The sequence below is a fragment of the Tachysurus vachellii genome, chromosome 12 (genome assembly GCF_030014155.1).
Source record: "Tachysurus vachellii isolate PV-2020 chromosome 12, HZAU_Pvac_v1, whole genome shotgun sequence".
Classification (NCBI taxonomy): Eukaryota; Metazoa; Chordata; class Actinopteri; order Siluriformes; family Bagridae; genus Tachysurus; species Tachysurus vachellii.
In genome coordinates this window covers 20,195,827-20,213,986 of record NC_083471.1, presented here as the reverse complement: position 1 = coordinate 20,213,986, position 18,160 = coordinate 20,195,827, and the positions used below count along the sequence as shown (strand labels likewise).

General features: G+C 38.7%; 2 protein-coding genes across 5 annotated transcripts in view; one reads left to right on the top strand and one right to left on the bottom strand.

Moving 5' to 3' along the window:
- Nucleotides 1-1,460: 1,460 nt before the first annotated feature.
- On the top strand, nucleotides 1,461-11,075 carry paqr3a (progestin and adipoQ receptor family member IIIa). Its single transcript, XM_060882928.1, has 7 exons — nucleotides 1,461-1,599; nucleotides 2,167-2,385; nucleotides 4,861-5,023; nucleotides 5,632-5,787; nucleotides 7,745-7,942; nucleotides 8,152-8,242; nucleotides 9,399-11,075. Exons 2-7 carry the CDS (start codon nucleotides 2,198-2,200, stop codon nucleotides 9,539-9,541), a joined length of 939 nt encoding a protein of 312 aa, XP_060738911.1. The 5' UTR covers nucleotides 1,461-1,599; nucleotides 2,167-2,197; the 3' UTR covers nucleotides 9,542-11,075.
- The window catches only part of bmp2k (BMP2 inducible kinase), a 41,049-nt gene continuing 33,645 nt past the window's right edge, over nucleotides 10,757-18,160 (bottom strand). For all 4 annotated transcript variants that reach the window (XM_060882924.1, XM_060882922.1, XM_060882925.1 and 1 more), the window contains exon 16: nucleotides 10,757-13,371. In XM_060882924.1, the coding sequence (XP_060738907.1) occupies nucleotides 11,984-13,371 (1,388 nt within the window). In that variant the 3' untranslated portion in view covers nucleotides 10,757-11,983. The remainder of the gene's footprint in view (nucleotides 13,372-18,160) is intronic.

Below are 18,160 nucleotides of genomic sequence, written 5' to 3'. Positions count from 1 at the left end.
AGGCATTGTGTGGTTAATAAACCATAGACCTGCCCCAAATATAGCAAAGTTGGTCACATATTTATCATATAGGCTACTAAATCCATCATCAAAATTTCAGTAGAATAGTCAAATATTGGAGCAATCTATTAAGAATCAAATGATTATTTCATATGATATCACAATGTATTGTAAGAGATATAGCAAACCATGTCTCCAAGGATCTCGTTATAGATAGATAGATAGATAGATAGATAGATAGATAGATAGATAGATAGATAGATAGATAGATAGATAGATAGATAGATAGAACTTTATTGCCATTGAATAGTACAGGTACACAGCAACGAAATGCAGTTTGGCATCTACCAGAAGTGCAAAGAGTGACAGTTGTGCAAGTAAGATAAGATAAGATAAGATATACCTGTTACAGCAGCAAAAATATATATATATATATATATATATATATATATATATATATATATATATATATATATATATATGTGGCATATGTACAGCATGTAATATATATATGTAAACATGTGTACAGCATGTAATATATATAGACATATATGTAAACATATGTACAGTAAATAAATATAAAGGCTATTAGGCAGAATGTACAATAACGTATATATAGATACACATAGATAAAATAGTGCAGATGTATGTAAGGCACAATATGAGTAGAAAATGGGGAGTATAAAAAATACAATATGTAATATGTACAATACATTGTATGTAAATTGTACAGAAGTAATATACAGAAGTTTTAGTTTTTATAGTTAGTGTTCTAATGGTGTAGTGTAGAGTTCAGTAGTGTGATCAGCACCGGGCAAATGTTTGAGTCCCTTAGATACAGTGGAGGAGATAACATATTTACATCTACGCCATTTAGCAGACACCCTTATCCAGAGTGACTTACAACTAAGCAAGTGAGGGTTAAGGGGCCCAGCAGGGGCCCTTGCTCAGGGGCCCAGCAGTGGCAGCTTGGTGGACCTGGGGTTTGAACCCATGACCTTCCAAGCAGTAGCCCAATACCTTAACCACTGAGCTACCACTTTATATGTAATGTTGTTACAGCATACAAAGATGTCCTATACAGTTGTGTGCTTTGTGTGTGCAGTCTTTTGTGCATCTTTTTGCGATGACCCATTGGTTCTTCAGGTTCTCAAACGGGAGGCCCTGAGATGGTGCCAGGGGGCCCCGGTTTTATGACATTTTATAAAACTAAATTATCATAAATTAAATCTCAGAAAAATAAGGCTACTAACCACCAGCACTACATTGTATAATTTAATATGTTTTGTTTAATTAAAATATAAAATTTTGGAATGTTATATGTCATAAATTTTCTTTCCTTTCTTTATTTTTTGGGGTCTAGACATATTTAAAATATGTCACTCTTGCCTGTCTTCAAAACTTAAGAGCCCTGCATCTATGTCTGTGGTGTAGTCTGCTGTGCTCCCACAGATCAGTTAGCACATTAGCTTTAGCCAGTAAAGAGGTGTATGTTGTGATTAGCTATCAGACAGGGTAAAGGGATAAGTCGGTATTAATGATCTACGTGTTGAAATATACAAATGGACTGCTTGGTGCACATATTTAGCTAATTCAGTGGTAAGTAGACTAATCATAAAAACGAGCATACACGTTGTTGTGTCTGTCAACAAAATCCCTGACAAATTAGCTGTCCTAAAATGCTAGCTGTAAAAGCTCTCGACTAACTCATCGCTAGTTAGCCAGCTAGTACAGCGGGTTACTGTTTATAGTATTAGATTAACCCTGGTTTACTGGGTGTTTACCTCAGACCATAACAAAAAAATCGTGTTTTTGTGTTTATTTTAGACGCATTTAAACATTCTAAGACAACAACCACACTAGCGTTAGCTCACCTAAGTTACTTAGCATTATTCTTAGCATTCTGAGCCACTCATTGAAAACTAGTGTTAGCCCGAAAAATAAGAAATCGAGGACTTTATTAATACCTAGTATTCAAGTCAGTTCGGAATATCTAGCGTGAACATGCACTTTAATGTTATTTATAACTATTAACTTGTTAGACAAAACATAAACAATCTTATGTACTTATGCTAGCTAGCTAGCTCTACTTTAGCTATGTGTCTACGTGGCATAAACATCATATTGATGATTCATGACTAATCTAAACTTAAATTTGTGTTCCAGGTCGATGTAGAGTCACCGTGTTTTATACAAGATGCCTTCAGCGAAAGTGCTGAAGAATGCCCAGTACATAGAGCTGGGTAGTTATCAGTACTGGCCTGTCCTTGTGCCCAGAGGAATCAGACTGTACACTTATGAGCAAGTACCAGGATTTCTGAGGGAAAACCCATACATCACTGACGGCTACAGAGCTTATCTCACCTCTAGGTTGTGTATTAAAAGGTAAGCAGATCAGATTATACTTAACACTGAGCCACATTCATGTGTTCATTCATACATGTGCAGTAACAGCTTCATCCAGGGTGGTGTTAGATCATTCAATCTACAGGGAAATGGATTGTAGACTGTTTACCTCCCAGCAGGTTTTTAGGATATGGGTGTAAACTGTAAGAAAAGATGTACACAAGGAGAACACGGATAGACGGTAACCTGAGCTCATGATGCAACCTGGGATCCTGGAGCTGTGAGTAGGGAAAGTGTCAATACTTTAGTTAGTGGTGTTATATCAAGAGGATCGATCCTATCTGGGGGTTTTAAAAAAAGTGATTTTAATGTTTACTCTAACTTGATTAGGAACAGCTTCTTATTGTGCTGTGTGTTTAAGTTAGCTTTCACACACCGTCAAAGCCTTCGCAGAGGTTTTAAGAAGGATGTGAGTGAGCGGCTGAGGTCATGACGCCGTATGTCAAAGGACAGTCCACCTTTTACAGACTACCTGAAATATGACAAAGCATCTACAAACCACACCGTAAAGAGCATGATCAAGTACAGATAAGGTGAACAGAGGAACAGACAATCCCCATCCTCATGCTTTAGAGAGCCAGATCCCAAGTGGTGATATTAGAGATATTACAAGGATATTACAAAAATAAGATGCTGCGTATGTGTGTTGAGATTCAGACTGGACATTTCAGACTATACATTTTACATTAGACTATGTCTGTTTTTGTCTCTTGGTATCTAATGATGGATAGTCTTAGTGAAGTAAATGACTGAGTAACTAAATGATTTATTTATACAGCTTTTAAAGTTTAAACATCAAGTAATGCTTGTTAGAGAGTTTAAGCATTATTATTAATTCTTGTCCACCTGCTGTACAGTTTGTCAAGATGTACATGTGTATTATATTTTATAAATGTCTCTCAAGAAGCATCAGAAACTACGATGATCCAATAGTGAGGAACCTCCAATAGTTCTCAGTAGTAGAAGACATCGGATTTATTGTATTAGCAACAACTTGATATACAATATCAAATCCCTAGTGTGAAATAGATGATGAAGGGACCAATTAGCAAAATATATGCTGGCTGTAAAGCCAAACATGCATACCATGTGATCATGAAGGACATGTTGACCTCATGTTGGACCACAGAGGCATATTGACTGTCCTCTTATTTTATTGAAAACTGTCAGTGCACAACATATGGCTGACTATTTTGGTGTGAGTCTGAAGAGAGTATGTTCACTTAAGGTGCCTGCAGTTATCACAGACTTGTGCTACAGTAGGTATGACACCATATGCACAGTGCTTTGCATAAGGCTGGGTGGAAGCACTACCCATGTTTTCACCACAATTTCAACTCGTTGGTCAAAGATGCATGCACTTAAATCATCTCCTTAAGATCTTTCACCAGCTGGAAAAACTCAGATGGATTGTGTGATTCTAGCAGCACAAAAGCAACAGAGAAGCTTAAACAGATACAAAAGCAAGTGAAAGTGGCAGAACATGTACTTATTAATTCTACTGAGGCCTTGAGACCTCTTTAAAGAGACAACATGGACACTATCAGCAGAAAAACATTCTTATGTCTCAAAGGCCATTCCCCTTGTGTCATTCCTTTTTAGAGCTGTGACCATCAAGGTAGGTATCTTGCCACTGAGCTAGCACAGCAATGTCAGTGCAGATTCCATGGCACTGAAACCATACACAGTTTTTCTTCCAGTACCTTCCTGACAAGAGCCAGGTATAAGTTGTGAAATATCGAGTCCAGTTTACTCAACTACAGGATGCCCACTTGTCCGAGCTTTACCTCAGTACCTACAGCAAGTTGTGCCTCATGAGTGACTCCTCCATCGACCTCATATACTGCTTTAAATTGAGCTATTGGAGGCATATGGGAGGATTTTTGACTTCCAAGTTCTATCAGCGTGCAACAAAGCACATCAGTCCATGAGCACTGGTACAATAATTGAAATGTTCTTCTATGCAGTTGAAACGTTAATTTCTGTATTATGTATCTGTATATATCTGTATATTATAGGTAACATAATCTATACAATTTTCAGCTCATTCTGATGTTGCAGACAAAACTAATCACGCATAAACTCTATGCTTATCGGTTGAAATTAGTGGCTTTTTATTCAGTGTCCGAAAATCTTGGAGTTTGAGCTCTGCATTGACCCCCAATCAAAAACAAAGAGGATGGCAAAATATAATGCAAGACTACAAATAATAACGAACACTCATGGTATAAACTAGGTCTGCCACTTAGTTTGGTAAACGTATTGAATCTGATCTATCAGTGTTTAAAGCTTTCAAATCCTGCTAACAAAATTCTGCATTGGAGTAGTACATATAAACAAAAAGAGGCTGGCTAACGAGTGCTGCTGACATGTAAACGGCACGAGCCGGCCTAAATAAAACCTGCACTTTTGTGGTTTCCTCCAGCTGTACTGTAAATCCTGTTGTTTTTCTAGTCTTTTCATCCTTTCCAATGAGACTGTGAACATCTGGAGTCACCTGCTTGGGTTTTTCCTGTTCTTCTCCCTGGGAGTGTATGATATGGTAGCTGTGCTGCCTATGGTCGGAGCCTCCAGAGAGGATTACGTCATCTACTCTATAAGCCTCTTCTGCTATCAGGTGTGTTTTTTTTTTTCTTTTGTTTTTTACACATGCTTGGAAAACATTTTAAGGAATTTCTAAAACAGCAAAGAGTATTTTTTTTTGTAATAATGAATTTTGTATTAGTATTGCACGCATACTTAATACAGGGATTTCAAAATTTCTAATTGAGGTTTCTAATGTTAGGTATGTCATGGCCAAGTAGCACAACATTTTGTTTTCAATTTATCACCTTTTGAAGTCAGCTAATCTAATGCTTGTATTTGTTAGTATGCCATACTTCTATTTTCAGTTGTTGAGATCCCTCCTAGTTTGGCAGTTAAACTCTCAGGCATAAGGATGTAGCTTAGAGACTCTGCTAATTCCCAGAACATACACTTTGAACATCATGCCAGAATAATCAGAGGGAGAGAAAAAAAAAAATGCATCAGTGTGCGTATGCTAGGTAGGCTTAAGATAATCGCATAATTGAATGACCTCAGAAAATACAGAACTGTGGGCGATCCATATTGAACCGAATATCACAATTGGGTGGGCGCTTGTTTGAAAACATGAAATTGGCCTGTTGTATATCTTTATTTTTAATTGGCCCGCATGTCTGAAAACATGGGCTCTGGTTTGTTTAGGTGTGCATGCTGTGCTCAGTGGGATTTCACCTGTTCTGCTGTCATCGTTCGGAAAAAAACAGCCGGCGCTGGATGGCACTGGATTACGCAGGGGTTTCTATCGGAACGTTGGGCTGCTACGTTCCAGGTGTCTTCTACGCTTTCTACTGCAATAACGTACGTATCATAATGTACATCTGGTTCGTAGATGTTTTAGGGCATCGTGGCATGGACCTTTTTCTTTTCTTTTTTTGATTCGTTTTCTAATTAACCAACAATAGGAACATGTTCAATGCGACATAGACCTGTGTTCCAGGGAAGAATAACAAAGTAACAGGAAGCTGAATAGAGCCTTCAGGCTGATTGCGGGGTAAAAGGTTTGATGCTGTTTCACGTTGACTTTGTGAACTGCAGTCTGAATTCCAGTGCTTTCTTAGTATCATTCACAGCCGAAACACCTCGGAAGAAATCGTATATCACTTTTAGAACTTTGAACGATTGAGAGAGGAGCGCAAAGAGAAATAACAAACACTCACAAAATGAAAGTATGGTATTAATATACACAAATATTTAAAATACCGATTCAGTAAGTCAGTTCAGATCCTTTTGACTCGTGAGCAAGTCACTTAACTCTTTACTGAATCTTGAATTAAATGTAATCAGATGAATTTATCTTCATTGTGTAACTGGCCTGGAAACTACTGCAAAGTTGCTTTCAGTCATTAGCATTTAGCTGGAATCCAATTCACACAGAAATAAACTGTCCCATGTGAGTGACATGAAAAGATGAGTGTTTACACTGTGCCTGCAGTGTGTGTGTGTATGTGTGTGTATGCGGGGTGAGATTCAGACTGGGGTAGATTAATTAGTTGGCCTGAGAAGCATCATCCCAAAGCGGTGTGGTAGCAGATGGTCAGCCTGCTTTTGTTGTGGGCATACGGTACCTGTGCAACAGATACAGAGCAAAAGTTCACACGTTTGTGTAGGAAAACACGGGTTCATGTGGATGATGCACACAGTTTTTATGTTTTGTGAATATTTTGATAGTCTTTCTCAAACAGCTAACTGTATCTAACTTTACTGCAGAGCAGCACTTTTGATGTAGTTGTTGTATACATGGTGTGTGTAATATCTGCTATGTTAGTTGCCTTAAATTCTTTTTTTGCGACTTTCTCCTATAAAGTACTTCTTGACTAAACAGATTTGGCTGTGAACAGAGTATCCTTTGTCTCGAGCAAGCGACGAGCTAGATTTTAGAGAAACTTGGATCTTGAACATCCCGAGCAGGCTGCTCACTCTCGTCCTCCCACCCCCCAACTCCCACTTGCTCTTTGCGGTGGGCCGCGCGATTGGCCACGCCGCTCTGCACGCGCACACACACACACACAGCACACTCCCTCCCCCCACATATTGGAAGTGCTGGCTTATTGTGCCCCAGAATGCGGCGGAAATCTGCTCCAGCCCAAAGCAGATGGCCATGTTCGAGGACCCGCTCTGTCACTCCTGTTCCCCACCATATGACATTCACACACGTGGGTGAGCCATCTCCACTCTACCCCTGCCAAGTGTTTAGCTCTGCTTTTTGGGTGACTACTCAATCAGCCAAGTCCCCCAAGAGAAAGAGAGACTGTTCTCTCTCTCTCTCTCTCTCATCTCTCTCTCTCGCTCACTCTCTCATCTCTCTTATCTCTCTCTCAACTCTCAACATTTACTCACAATCATTTTCTTTCTCCTGCAATAAAGGAAGTTTATTTAGGCTGCAGTGCTGTACTGTATGTCCAAAAGGAAGTTTATTCAGGCCTTGATTTATGGACACATTCTCGTTCAATTAGTTGAACTTTTAAAGTAAGTAATTTAGCATTAACCTCCTAAGATGCTCATTTGCCATGGTGTGGGTGGGACACATTGTCCAGAACAGTCAGCAGTTTGAACACTGTTCTGTTCTTTAATACATTTTGCGTTAACCAGTAACAAGGCACTTGAACTTGTTTTTGAAATGCTGTTAGACACTTAATTCTTTACCACAGTGTTTATACTGTTCATCATTTCCAGCAATAGAACCTGTGCGTGGACTGTGTCTCATTTATTTATTTATTTATTTATTTCCCCCATTCTCTGCGCTCATGTTTTTCAGTACTGGCGGCAGGTGTATTTGGTTATGGTTCTGGCAATGACACTAGGAGAGTTTTTTGCTCAGATACACCCCCTTTACTTGACGAAGAAGTGGCAGAAGCTGCGTTCCATCATCTTCTGCTCCGTAGTGGCCTACGGCTTCATCCCTACCATCCACTGGATCTGGCTTAGTGGAGGTTTCGGCTCAGAAATAGTGCAGGTACATGTAAGCAGCGGCCTGGGTGCCAATACTTTCTGATTTGGAATTTGCTTTATTGACATAGTAAAATGTACATACAAGGAATTGTTGTAATGAAGTATATAACTTGGTTCTAGTTTTTCAAAGTAGCTAGCAAATAATTTAATTATGATCTCATTAATAATATATAATTCATAAATTCTTTAATTCCTTGTTGTTGTTTTTTCCAGGACTTTATTCCCAGAGTGCTTATAATGTATCTGCTTGCTGTAGTTGCCTTCATCTTTTATGTCTCTAAAGTTCCTGAGCGCTACTTTCCAGGTGAGAGACAGTGTGTGTGTGTGTCTATGTATAATATAATTTTTGTTAATTTTTTTTTTTTTGATAAGTGAGTAGTTTGTAAAACGTTTGTAAAGTTACAATTTTTGGACGCACAGCTTTTTTAAAACTTTTTTTTTTAAATGTTACGTTTATTGGACAAATACACAAGCACACACAGGACCGTTATCAACAATGTGGCCCGCAAGGAAAGTTTACCATCCGGAATCTCATTACTTTCTTAACACGTCTCAGAGTGTTTTATTCCTTTAACTGCACTTATGTCCTGAAGTTTACAATGTTTTCACTTGTTATTGAACATAATGTAGTTTTTAGCTGTTTGTTGTCAGCTATTAACAGTCATTTCTTCTTGGAGTTTAGATAAAATGAAAAAAGTGCAAACTTCTGTGTCCTCCTCTAAGAAAGCACTGAGACCTGTTACATGAACATTCTATAATATTCACACTAGGAATTCCAGGTGTGTTTATTATGTTAGAATGATGGTCAACTAGCCACAGTGTATGAATGATCTGTGTTTCCAGGCTTTTCCTCATGACATGATAGTACTCCTTCTATCTCCTGGCATTAATGCTTATCTTTTGTGCGATTAACTTATCTTTCACAGTCAAAATGTGATTTATGTTCAGGGTTATGTTTAATAGTGAGCTTACAGAGGACATGAGACTAACATTGAGGCATCTAGATGTTCCAGCTCCAGTTAGACTCTGTACTAAAGAGGAGATGTCAACTGCATGTGGTCTTTGAGGACAACCTCCTCCTCATCAATACAACATTCATCAGACTGTATATTCATAATCACAATTTCCAGTGTCACTCACATGAGGATGAGGTTCCCCTTTGAGTCTGGTTCCTCTCAAGGTTCCTTCGTTTACCATCTAAGGGAGTTTTTCCTCCCCACAGTCACCTGAGTCACCTCAGACTTGTTCATTGGGGATAAATACAAACGCATTTAAATATATCGATTACATTAATCTTTATATTTTTCTCTATAATAACATTTTGTTCTATGTTTATGATCTGTAAAGCTGCTTTGAGACGATGTCAATTGTAAATAGTGCTATACAAATAGGTTTGAGTTGAATTGAATTGAACCTAGAGCAGTGATATTTGACCAACATTGGTGTTTTATTCCCTACAGGTCAGATGAACTACGTCGGCTCCAGCCACCAGATCTGGCATGTATTAGTGGTGCTAATGTTTTACTGGTGGCATCAGTCTGCACTATTTATCACTAACTACAGACACATGCACCCCTGCCCTGTCTACCTCCAGCATGCTTAGAGCAGAACGACCAGCTCTGAGAAAGCAGCACAACTGGAATAGAAATCTCACTAGAGCTGTGTTTAACGCACAGCTTTTTGCAAAGTGATGTTATTCCAGGTGAGCTTAATTATCACTCCATTGTTCAAGCTAATCATGACTACAGGCCATTTTCATCACTATGAGGGTCTATAGTGAATCTCATGTGTTAGCTTGCATACATGTTCAATTTTATCTGTAAGTATAGTAGAAGTGCCTAGCGATTACGTCCGACGCACTTTAGTTTTAAAGTGCACCGCAGGACCATGCACTACTGTAGATGATGAGATAGGAAGTACTTCTACAAAAAACACGACCATGTTTGATGGCTGTATTCATCAGTAAAGTCTTATATGTGGGTCATTATGAATGACGATAGGTGATAGGATTACGATTTTCATCAGTACTTTTATTATAGTTAGGAAACGATGAGTCTGTTCCACTGACAGTGAGCGGAACGGGAGAATATGCAGGAAATTCGGTTGTCAGCAAACTACCCAGTGGTATTTTATATCATACCAAAGATTTAATGCTGCAACAGTGGAGTCTAGAACTAGATGTTTTTTTTACAAATAAAATAAACAGCTGTTAGTATGCTGCGATTTACATTTGGTGAAATTGAACCAGGAGCATTTACTTAATATTTGAAGAAGATAAAAACGGACTGTGAGGCAGTGCAGACTCGTCTGATGCGATGCGAAATGTGTTACATGAGGTTCATTGTAGCTCTTAAATGATGTGGTACAAAATTTCTTTATTTTTTTTTTTCTTGACAAGCTATAATAGACACTGGGACCTCAATTAAAAAAAAATATTTTGTATTAATAAGCTGTTTGCCTTTTTACTGCAAAAACTATCAGCTTTTTAAATGTACTACCTTCCTCAGAATTTGTTGTACTTTTAAAAACTGTTTGTATTATAATGTACTTTTTTGGTATGCATTAATCATTGTGCAAAATGTGTAATCGTGCATAATTTATTTTCAGTGTATTGTTGAGACTGCTGTGATAGATTAGTAACACAGGTTTTCTTTTTATATCACGAGAAGCATTTGCCTTTGAGAGATTTCCTTTTACATGATGTTAAATTGTAAACTGTACACTGTCTTTTACTACCTTTTTTTTTTTATAAATGTTTATTTTCAGTGAAAAGCTTGAAAAATGGCCTCTCAAAAAAATGATTTAAACATGAACAAAGTTAAACTAATAAGAGAATAAGAATTCAGTATTTTATTGCATTGTTAGAGAGCAGTGTAGCAAGACAAATCAGACAAATAAGAAAAATAAAGTAAATATTGCAATGCTAGTTGATCAATTGATAAGCTAACAATGTGGCTGTAGTCAGTGATGGTTTCCCAAGTGCTATAAAAGTCTGTCCTGTTTTTTTTTTTTTTTTACTGCAAAACACCCTTTTCTGTTCATTTCCAGTTAAATTAAGTATGTTTATATGCTTTGTTAGTTGAAGTCAAGATTCTGTACAAAAGAAAACTGAACAAAATACATTCAAAAAGTACAAACATCATGTCCTTTCCCTTTTTTGACAAGGCCTGTCTATGATTGTAGGTTGATTTCAAAAGTATGTGTGTGTGCAGGACTGACATTCTGGTTATTAACATGTTCAGTAGGACATTAGGCTTAATGTCTCTTGTGTGAAACTCCACAATGAAACCCATAACAGTCCAAGGTTCTTCAATACGATGAAGCTAAAACGTCAATCGTTTTGTTGGGTCTCGCTTTTTAGTCTAAGATTTTAGGAGAAAACCATTTAAATGCACTTAAAATGGTGCACTATGCATAGAGAATGGTACATAAAGACTAAGGATGAAGAAGGCCTACACAGAAATGATTCTGTTGACACAAAAGGCACCAAAACAACCATTTGTGTATTTGAGGTACAATAAAGCAGGGTGGAGCAAACCCATGTAAGGCAATATGGTGTGAAACTGACCCATCAGGTAGATCATGCAGAAAGCAACAATCTACACAAGGACCGTTGATAATTTGGTGGTCTGTGATTGAGCACGCACGTAGATTCATTCATTGCAAAACCTGGGCTCTAAAAATAAAGGATACAGTCACCTTTATGCTAATGTTTTCTTGGAGAACATTGTTCTGCAGCATAAACAGCTTCTCAGCAATCAGGTAATGCAAAAAATCCTTAAAAAAAAAATAATCAAACCATACACAGATTCAAGTCAAGTTCAGGAAAACGTTACTCAAATGTCAAGTTAGGTGTTAATAGTTTAAAAAGCTGTAAATCTGAATTTCAACCAAAACAAAGGCCTGTGATCTGTTGGACCACGGCCTGAGATCGCGCCACACAGCTGCCATCTGTTAGGTACATTTCAAAAAGAGTCTTTTTGACTTTGCATAATGTAGCAGCATTTGTGCAAGTGCACTCTGCGTGTGCCGGAAGACAAGACATTCACTGCTTTGAAGGAAATGGTGCAGCTCCAAAGGGGTCAAAATCCATTTGTGGGGGCTGCTGAGGCTTGCTATGGGTCACCATTTCAGTGAAGGGCACAGCCCCAAAGTCATCCATCTTGTTCCCATCAAATGTTGCCTGCAGAGAGCCAGTCCGAGATCTGCTATTGGCTGAGCTGACATCACTTTTGTTGTCCCCCATGCCTGGGTGCTGTACATGCCGAACACTGTCTTGTGGATGGAAAGGCTTGGCGCCAAATGGATCCAACACAGCATCTTCAGAAGGCAAAGATGCCCCTTTTTCTTTCACGTCCCCCATGCTGATGCTGATGTTCTCTTTGGAGGCACTAAGGAACTCACTGCTACTTTGCGAATCCCTTCTTCCCACTTTCTTGTGCCGCCGTGCACGCTCTGGGGTACGGAAGCTGGGCTTGTTGCTCTTTCGGCCACTTGTTGGGGTACTGTGGTGGCGCTTTCCGTTACCACTGCTGGCCTCCTGTTTGGTGCGCCTCTGGCGTGAAGAGAGTTTCTGAAGGCTTCGTTGCTTTAGTTTCTGCTGCTGTGGGCTTTGGGCCTCTTCGAAAGGCACTGGGCCAAAAATGTCTTCCTGGCTTCTGGAGGTGGGTATGGTGTGGCTGGGTTGGAAGGGCAAGAAGCCAAAAACATCTACACTGGCTGGAGAGATTGGGGGTGACTGTCCAGTCGGAACGTCACTGCTCCTGCTTGACTTGGAAAGATTCCTGTTAAAGGGAGCTTTGGTGAACACATCTAACTCTTCTGTGGTATTTTCCTGACTTGCCTGTCTGAAAGGAGCCTTCGCAAAGACATCTATGTTCTCCGGTGGTGTTCGGGGCTGACTACCGCCAATAAAGGGCATTGCACCAAATACATCTACTGTACTCACACTGGTCATGGCAACACTGGGTGAGTCCGGAGGGGTGATCAGATTGGTTCCAGGTTCACCTCTTGCACGTTCCTTAGCAGAAACTTTGTCTCCTAGTAGTCTCCTAGTAGTAACTTTTGCTTTACTCTGGTCACATTCAGAGTCAGAGCTGTGTTTGTCCTCCTCTTCCTCAATTTCTTCCTCAGAGTCCATAAGCAGTGGCCTCTCACCCAGATTCTCAGGCTCAGTGTCTTCATGCTCACTGTTGAGGCCTTCTTCTTCCTCCCCCTCCTCTTCTTCACTGCTTTTAGGTGAGGGAGGATCTGACTCAAAGTCACTCTCTGACTCTTCTCCTGTTTTATGAGGAAGTGGACTAGAAGAGCTGGATTTTTTCACAGGCGTTTGTTCCCTAGTAACTGGTGGTTGGATGTCTTCTTCATGAGCAGATAGTACATCAGTGGCAGTATCAGACTCTGTGTTTTGTTGATCTGTTTGAAGATCAGATCCTGATAGAGACAAGACAACAGGAAGAGTCATATGCAAATTATATTTAATTCTATTAAATATTATATATAGCACAGTTACACCGGAATTTGGAGAGAAATCGAGATTTAGATCCAAATAAGAAAACATGAAGCAAAGGTATGAACTGCCTGGCATGATATTGGGGAAAAAAAACCTTTAGAAACATAAGTGTTGCAATGTGGGAGATGGGCCATGTGTTAATATGAAAATAGATCTAGAGGTAACAAAAAAAAAATGTATGTCTTAAAAATGAGAACCTGTTCAAAGCTTGCTCTATATTACATAGCGGTAGTATACATCATTTTTGAAATAATCTAATCTATTTTATACACAAGGACCAGCAAAATGTGTAGTAACGAGACAAAATATAATGAGTAACAATTACATATTAACCAATAAGCAGGATGTTCTGCTTCATTTGAACCAAAGCATTCATTCATTCATTCATTTTCTACCGCTTATCCGAACTATTCTCGGGTCACAGGGAGCCTGTGCCTCTCTCAGGCGTCATTGGGCATCAAGGCAGGATACACCCTGGATGGAGTGCCAACCCATCGCAGGGCACACACACACGCTCATTCACACACTATGGACAATTTTTCCAGAGATGCCAAATCAACCTACCATGCATGTCTTTGTACTGGGGGGAAACCGGAGTACACAGAGGAAACCCCCCGAGGCACGGGGAGAACATGCAAACTCCACACACACAAGGTGGAGGCGGGAATCGAACCCCGACCCTGGAGGTGTGAGGAGAACGTGCTAACCACTAAGCCACCGTGCCCCCCCCGAACCAAAGCAAATATTACATAAACAAAACAAACAAGTGAAGAATCCACAAAGTTGATGCTTTTAAATTGAATGTCAAAATGGTTTCCTATTCTCTTGATTCATATTGCATTGTACTACATCAATCAGCAACATTAAAACCACTGAAGTGAACCGGTGAAGTGACCGTCAACGGGTGGAATGAGGATGGGACCAAGTGAACAGTCAGTTCTTAAAGTTGAGGCAAGCCTAAGGATCTGATGCTCTTGGCAATGTTCTGCTGGAAGTCCATGGGTCCTGGCATTCATGTGGATGTTACATTGACACACACCTAAACATTACACACCTAAACATTGTTGCAGACAATTCCATTTCTACCTGGAAGCAGTATATCCTTAATGGCATTCCCTAACTCTTTCAGCAGGACACAGAGCTGTTTTGAGGAACATGACAAAGGCTTTATGTTGACTTTTGATAACTGTCTAAATCTCAATCTTATCAAGTAGATCATTGCAGGCTGTGCTGGACAAACAAACCAGATCCATGCAGGCCCTAACTAACAAGAACGGCTGTTAACGGCACTGGAGTTGTTTTAACAAACTGCATTTTTTCACTCCATACTGTGTAAACTCTATTGTTGTGTCTGAAATATTTGTTGTGTATTGAAATAATGTCTGCGGCATTAATCACAGATATACTTTTTCTCCTTTCTAACATTCTGATGTTTGAGAACACTAACTGAAGGTCTTCACCTGTATTTGCATGATTTTATGCATTGTGGTGCTGCATAAATGTAGAGGTGTTCCTATTAAAATGCACAGTAAATGCATGTGTCACAAATTGGAGTGTTGTAAATCCTCATATTCAGTGCTCACGCACACACACAAAACAACCGAGCCATTTTGTACCACTTCTTTCTCATTTCAGCTCCTCAGTATAGCTGGTCAGAGCCATACCTCATGCTGTGCAGGCAGATCTGCAAATCTGTTACTGACTAAACTCTCCAAACTGGCAGGACTAGACAAAGGGTTAGCCAAACATAGTGTTATCTGTGAGTAAGTTTAGAAAGGGGAGTGAGCTAAAAAGCTAGAGGGGATATAAAGTGAAAAAGTAATAGGGAGGGATAATAGGGAATTTATTTTATCTTAAAGAACAGTTGGTGTGAAAGCATTACAGATGTTGAATTCAGCATCTGCTTAACCTGTATTGCTGAGATTACAACTTTTTATTACACTGAAATTTCAGAACACAGGTACTTCAAGGGCAGTGCAAGTTTAATCATCTGAAATCTAAAGCTGAATATGTATTGCGTGATGTTCTTTTGCAGGATTACACTACGACGACTACCTGTGTATTACGCAGGCCTGTTTATCCGAGGTCAGCAGATGCTCAACTAGCCGCTGTGTTGTCTGTGCTCATGTTATATGAAAAAAAATAAAATAACATCATGACGTGACTCAAGTGCCTCTATATATTTATAGATTGTAGACAAGAGTATATTTAGACTGGCTAATAAATAAATATATAAATATAGTGCCAGCAACAAAGTGTATACACTTTCATCTTATTAACGCATGATCTTATTTTCAACCCAACCTGCTCAAAATCAACCGCAAAGTTAAACATTTTATAAAGTGGAAGCAGCAGAATTAAGGTCATTCAGAACCTTCGTTATTGAACAATGTTTTGAAACTAATTCGATTTCCTGGGCTGAGACTTTTTAAGTCATAAAACATGATGGGGCATGTATTCATTGGAAAGTAATTAGTGACTGAAGGATGGTATGCTGTTGGATTTGATCTGTGTCCACACAAAGTGATTTTTCAATTCCAACATGTCCCAAGGATGTTTTATTCCTCTTCTACCACAATGTTTTATTTTCCACAATTGAACATATAAAATATATAAATGGTGGAAACACAGTTTACTTATATTTAACATTGCTATAATGCCCACAAATATTTGCTCACTCACCAGTCTCTGCTTTTTCTCCCTCTTGGAAGTTAATCGGCCAAAAACTGTTAAGGCTAATTCCTGGAGTGAAATTACTGTTAAAATTGTTGACCCAAGAGAATCCTTCCGTAAATGCTAAACAAACATCTCAGAGAAAACATCACCATATCAGTGCTTAGGTGTCAATCTAAACCTGTTTAAACATCTCTACTATAGAAATAACTAAGGAGAGACAAACATATTAGGACGAGCACATTAAAATAAACTTGATTTAAATTACAGGCAAATCGGATCTGAAAATTCGACTTTGCTGTGGCACGAGTGCTCAGCTTAATTATATCTTGTGAGAAATAAAGACAGCCATGCTCATCCTATGACAAACATCTTGATTATATGGTATAGATTTCAGACCAGAAGACACTGGAACCTTTATAACAAAAATCAACAAAAGTGTGTATTGATTTTGGATAGATTTTTATTCATCATTAGCAGTTTGTAAAGAAATACATCGCAATACATTATGATACATGAGCATTTACATTTCTGTCTTATGAGAACAGAACACTCTAAAGACCTTATTGAACTATGCTTATATATAAATGTATGAAAAGCCTACTGACCTATATGTCTGCTATAGGTTTATAAATATTTGGCCTAGGAAGCATCTCGGACTCCCAAAAGCTCCACAGCACATGAACCTTAGATGGCAGAATGAGTGTTACATTAATTCCACCATCGTGATTGTTGGTGTGCTACAACATTTTAAGAATTATAACCACTCTGCACCAACAAAAATCTGGAACACTGGAAGCTGAGTGGCTACAATAAACTAACCCCATAGACTAACCTACACCCTTATTTTCAGAGACAACATGAGAATATTGATCAGCGTTAACACCTAATGATGGAGGAAGTCTACAAAACAGCCCTTTTACAATCTAAAACTCCCTTTGCCTTTTTTGAGCTAACCATGGCAACGTACCATTTTTGTTCTTATGTGCATGCATGTTTCTAGTGTAAAATATGGCTCAGAACAAATGATTTTTTTTTAATCCCACTTTGCCTAAATTTCAAAATGTGTCCCACTGAACCAAGATGTCTCTGAGAATGGCTGTCTTTATCTAATACATCATCAGATAGTAGACAGGCAAAAAAAATAAAATAAAAATGTACCTGTCATGTTCTGATGGTCAGAACCGAAGTAAACAATGAGATGAATGAATAATTATAAAACAAACAAAAACCAAAATGATAAGAAAAAACCTAGAACATTGACTGTCTAAATTTGACAACTTACCTTTGGTTAAACAAAACCCAAAGCAAAGAGGTGATGTGTGTACCCTTTTCTGCACCCAGCTTATATCTAGCATGGGTTTTCAAATAAAGAATCCCTGAAACAATTTAATCCAAGCGTGACCTTAATCTCTGCTCAGAAAACCATCCTTACTTGCGTCGTAAACATATTAATTAATACATTTTTTTATGTCAAACAATACAAACATCCACTTTATTAGGAACATCTGTACATGTGCCCATTCACGCAATTATCTAATTAGCCGATCATGAAGCAGCAGCACAATGCTAATCGTGATGCAGATACAGGTCATGCGCTTAGGTTAACGTTCACATCAAATATCAGCATGGTGAAAATATTACCGTGACCATGGCATGATTGTTGGTGCTGGATGATCTATTTTGAATATTTCACAAACTGCTTACCTTCTTTTAGTCACTAGAATAAGCAAAAAAATAAAAAATAAAAATAAAAAAACCTCCAGTGAGTAGCAGTTCTGTGGCAAGAAATGGCTAGTTGATGATAGAGGTCAGACGAATGACCAGACTGTTTCAATCCAACAGGAAGGCTACATTATTACAAATAATCACTGCAATTCTGCAGAGAAGAACCATGGGACAGAGGGGGAAAAGAAAGAAATCCAACAAGTGTGTCCTGTGTAGCCATATATTCCTGTACTTGGTTTACATGAGTGGAACCCAATATGGTCTTGTGCTGCTACCACATGATTAGCTAACTGGACAACTGCATGAATG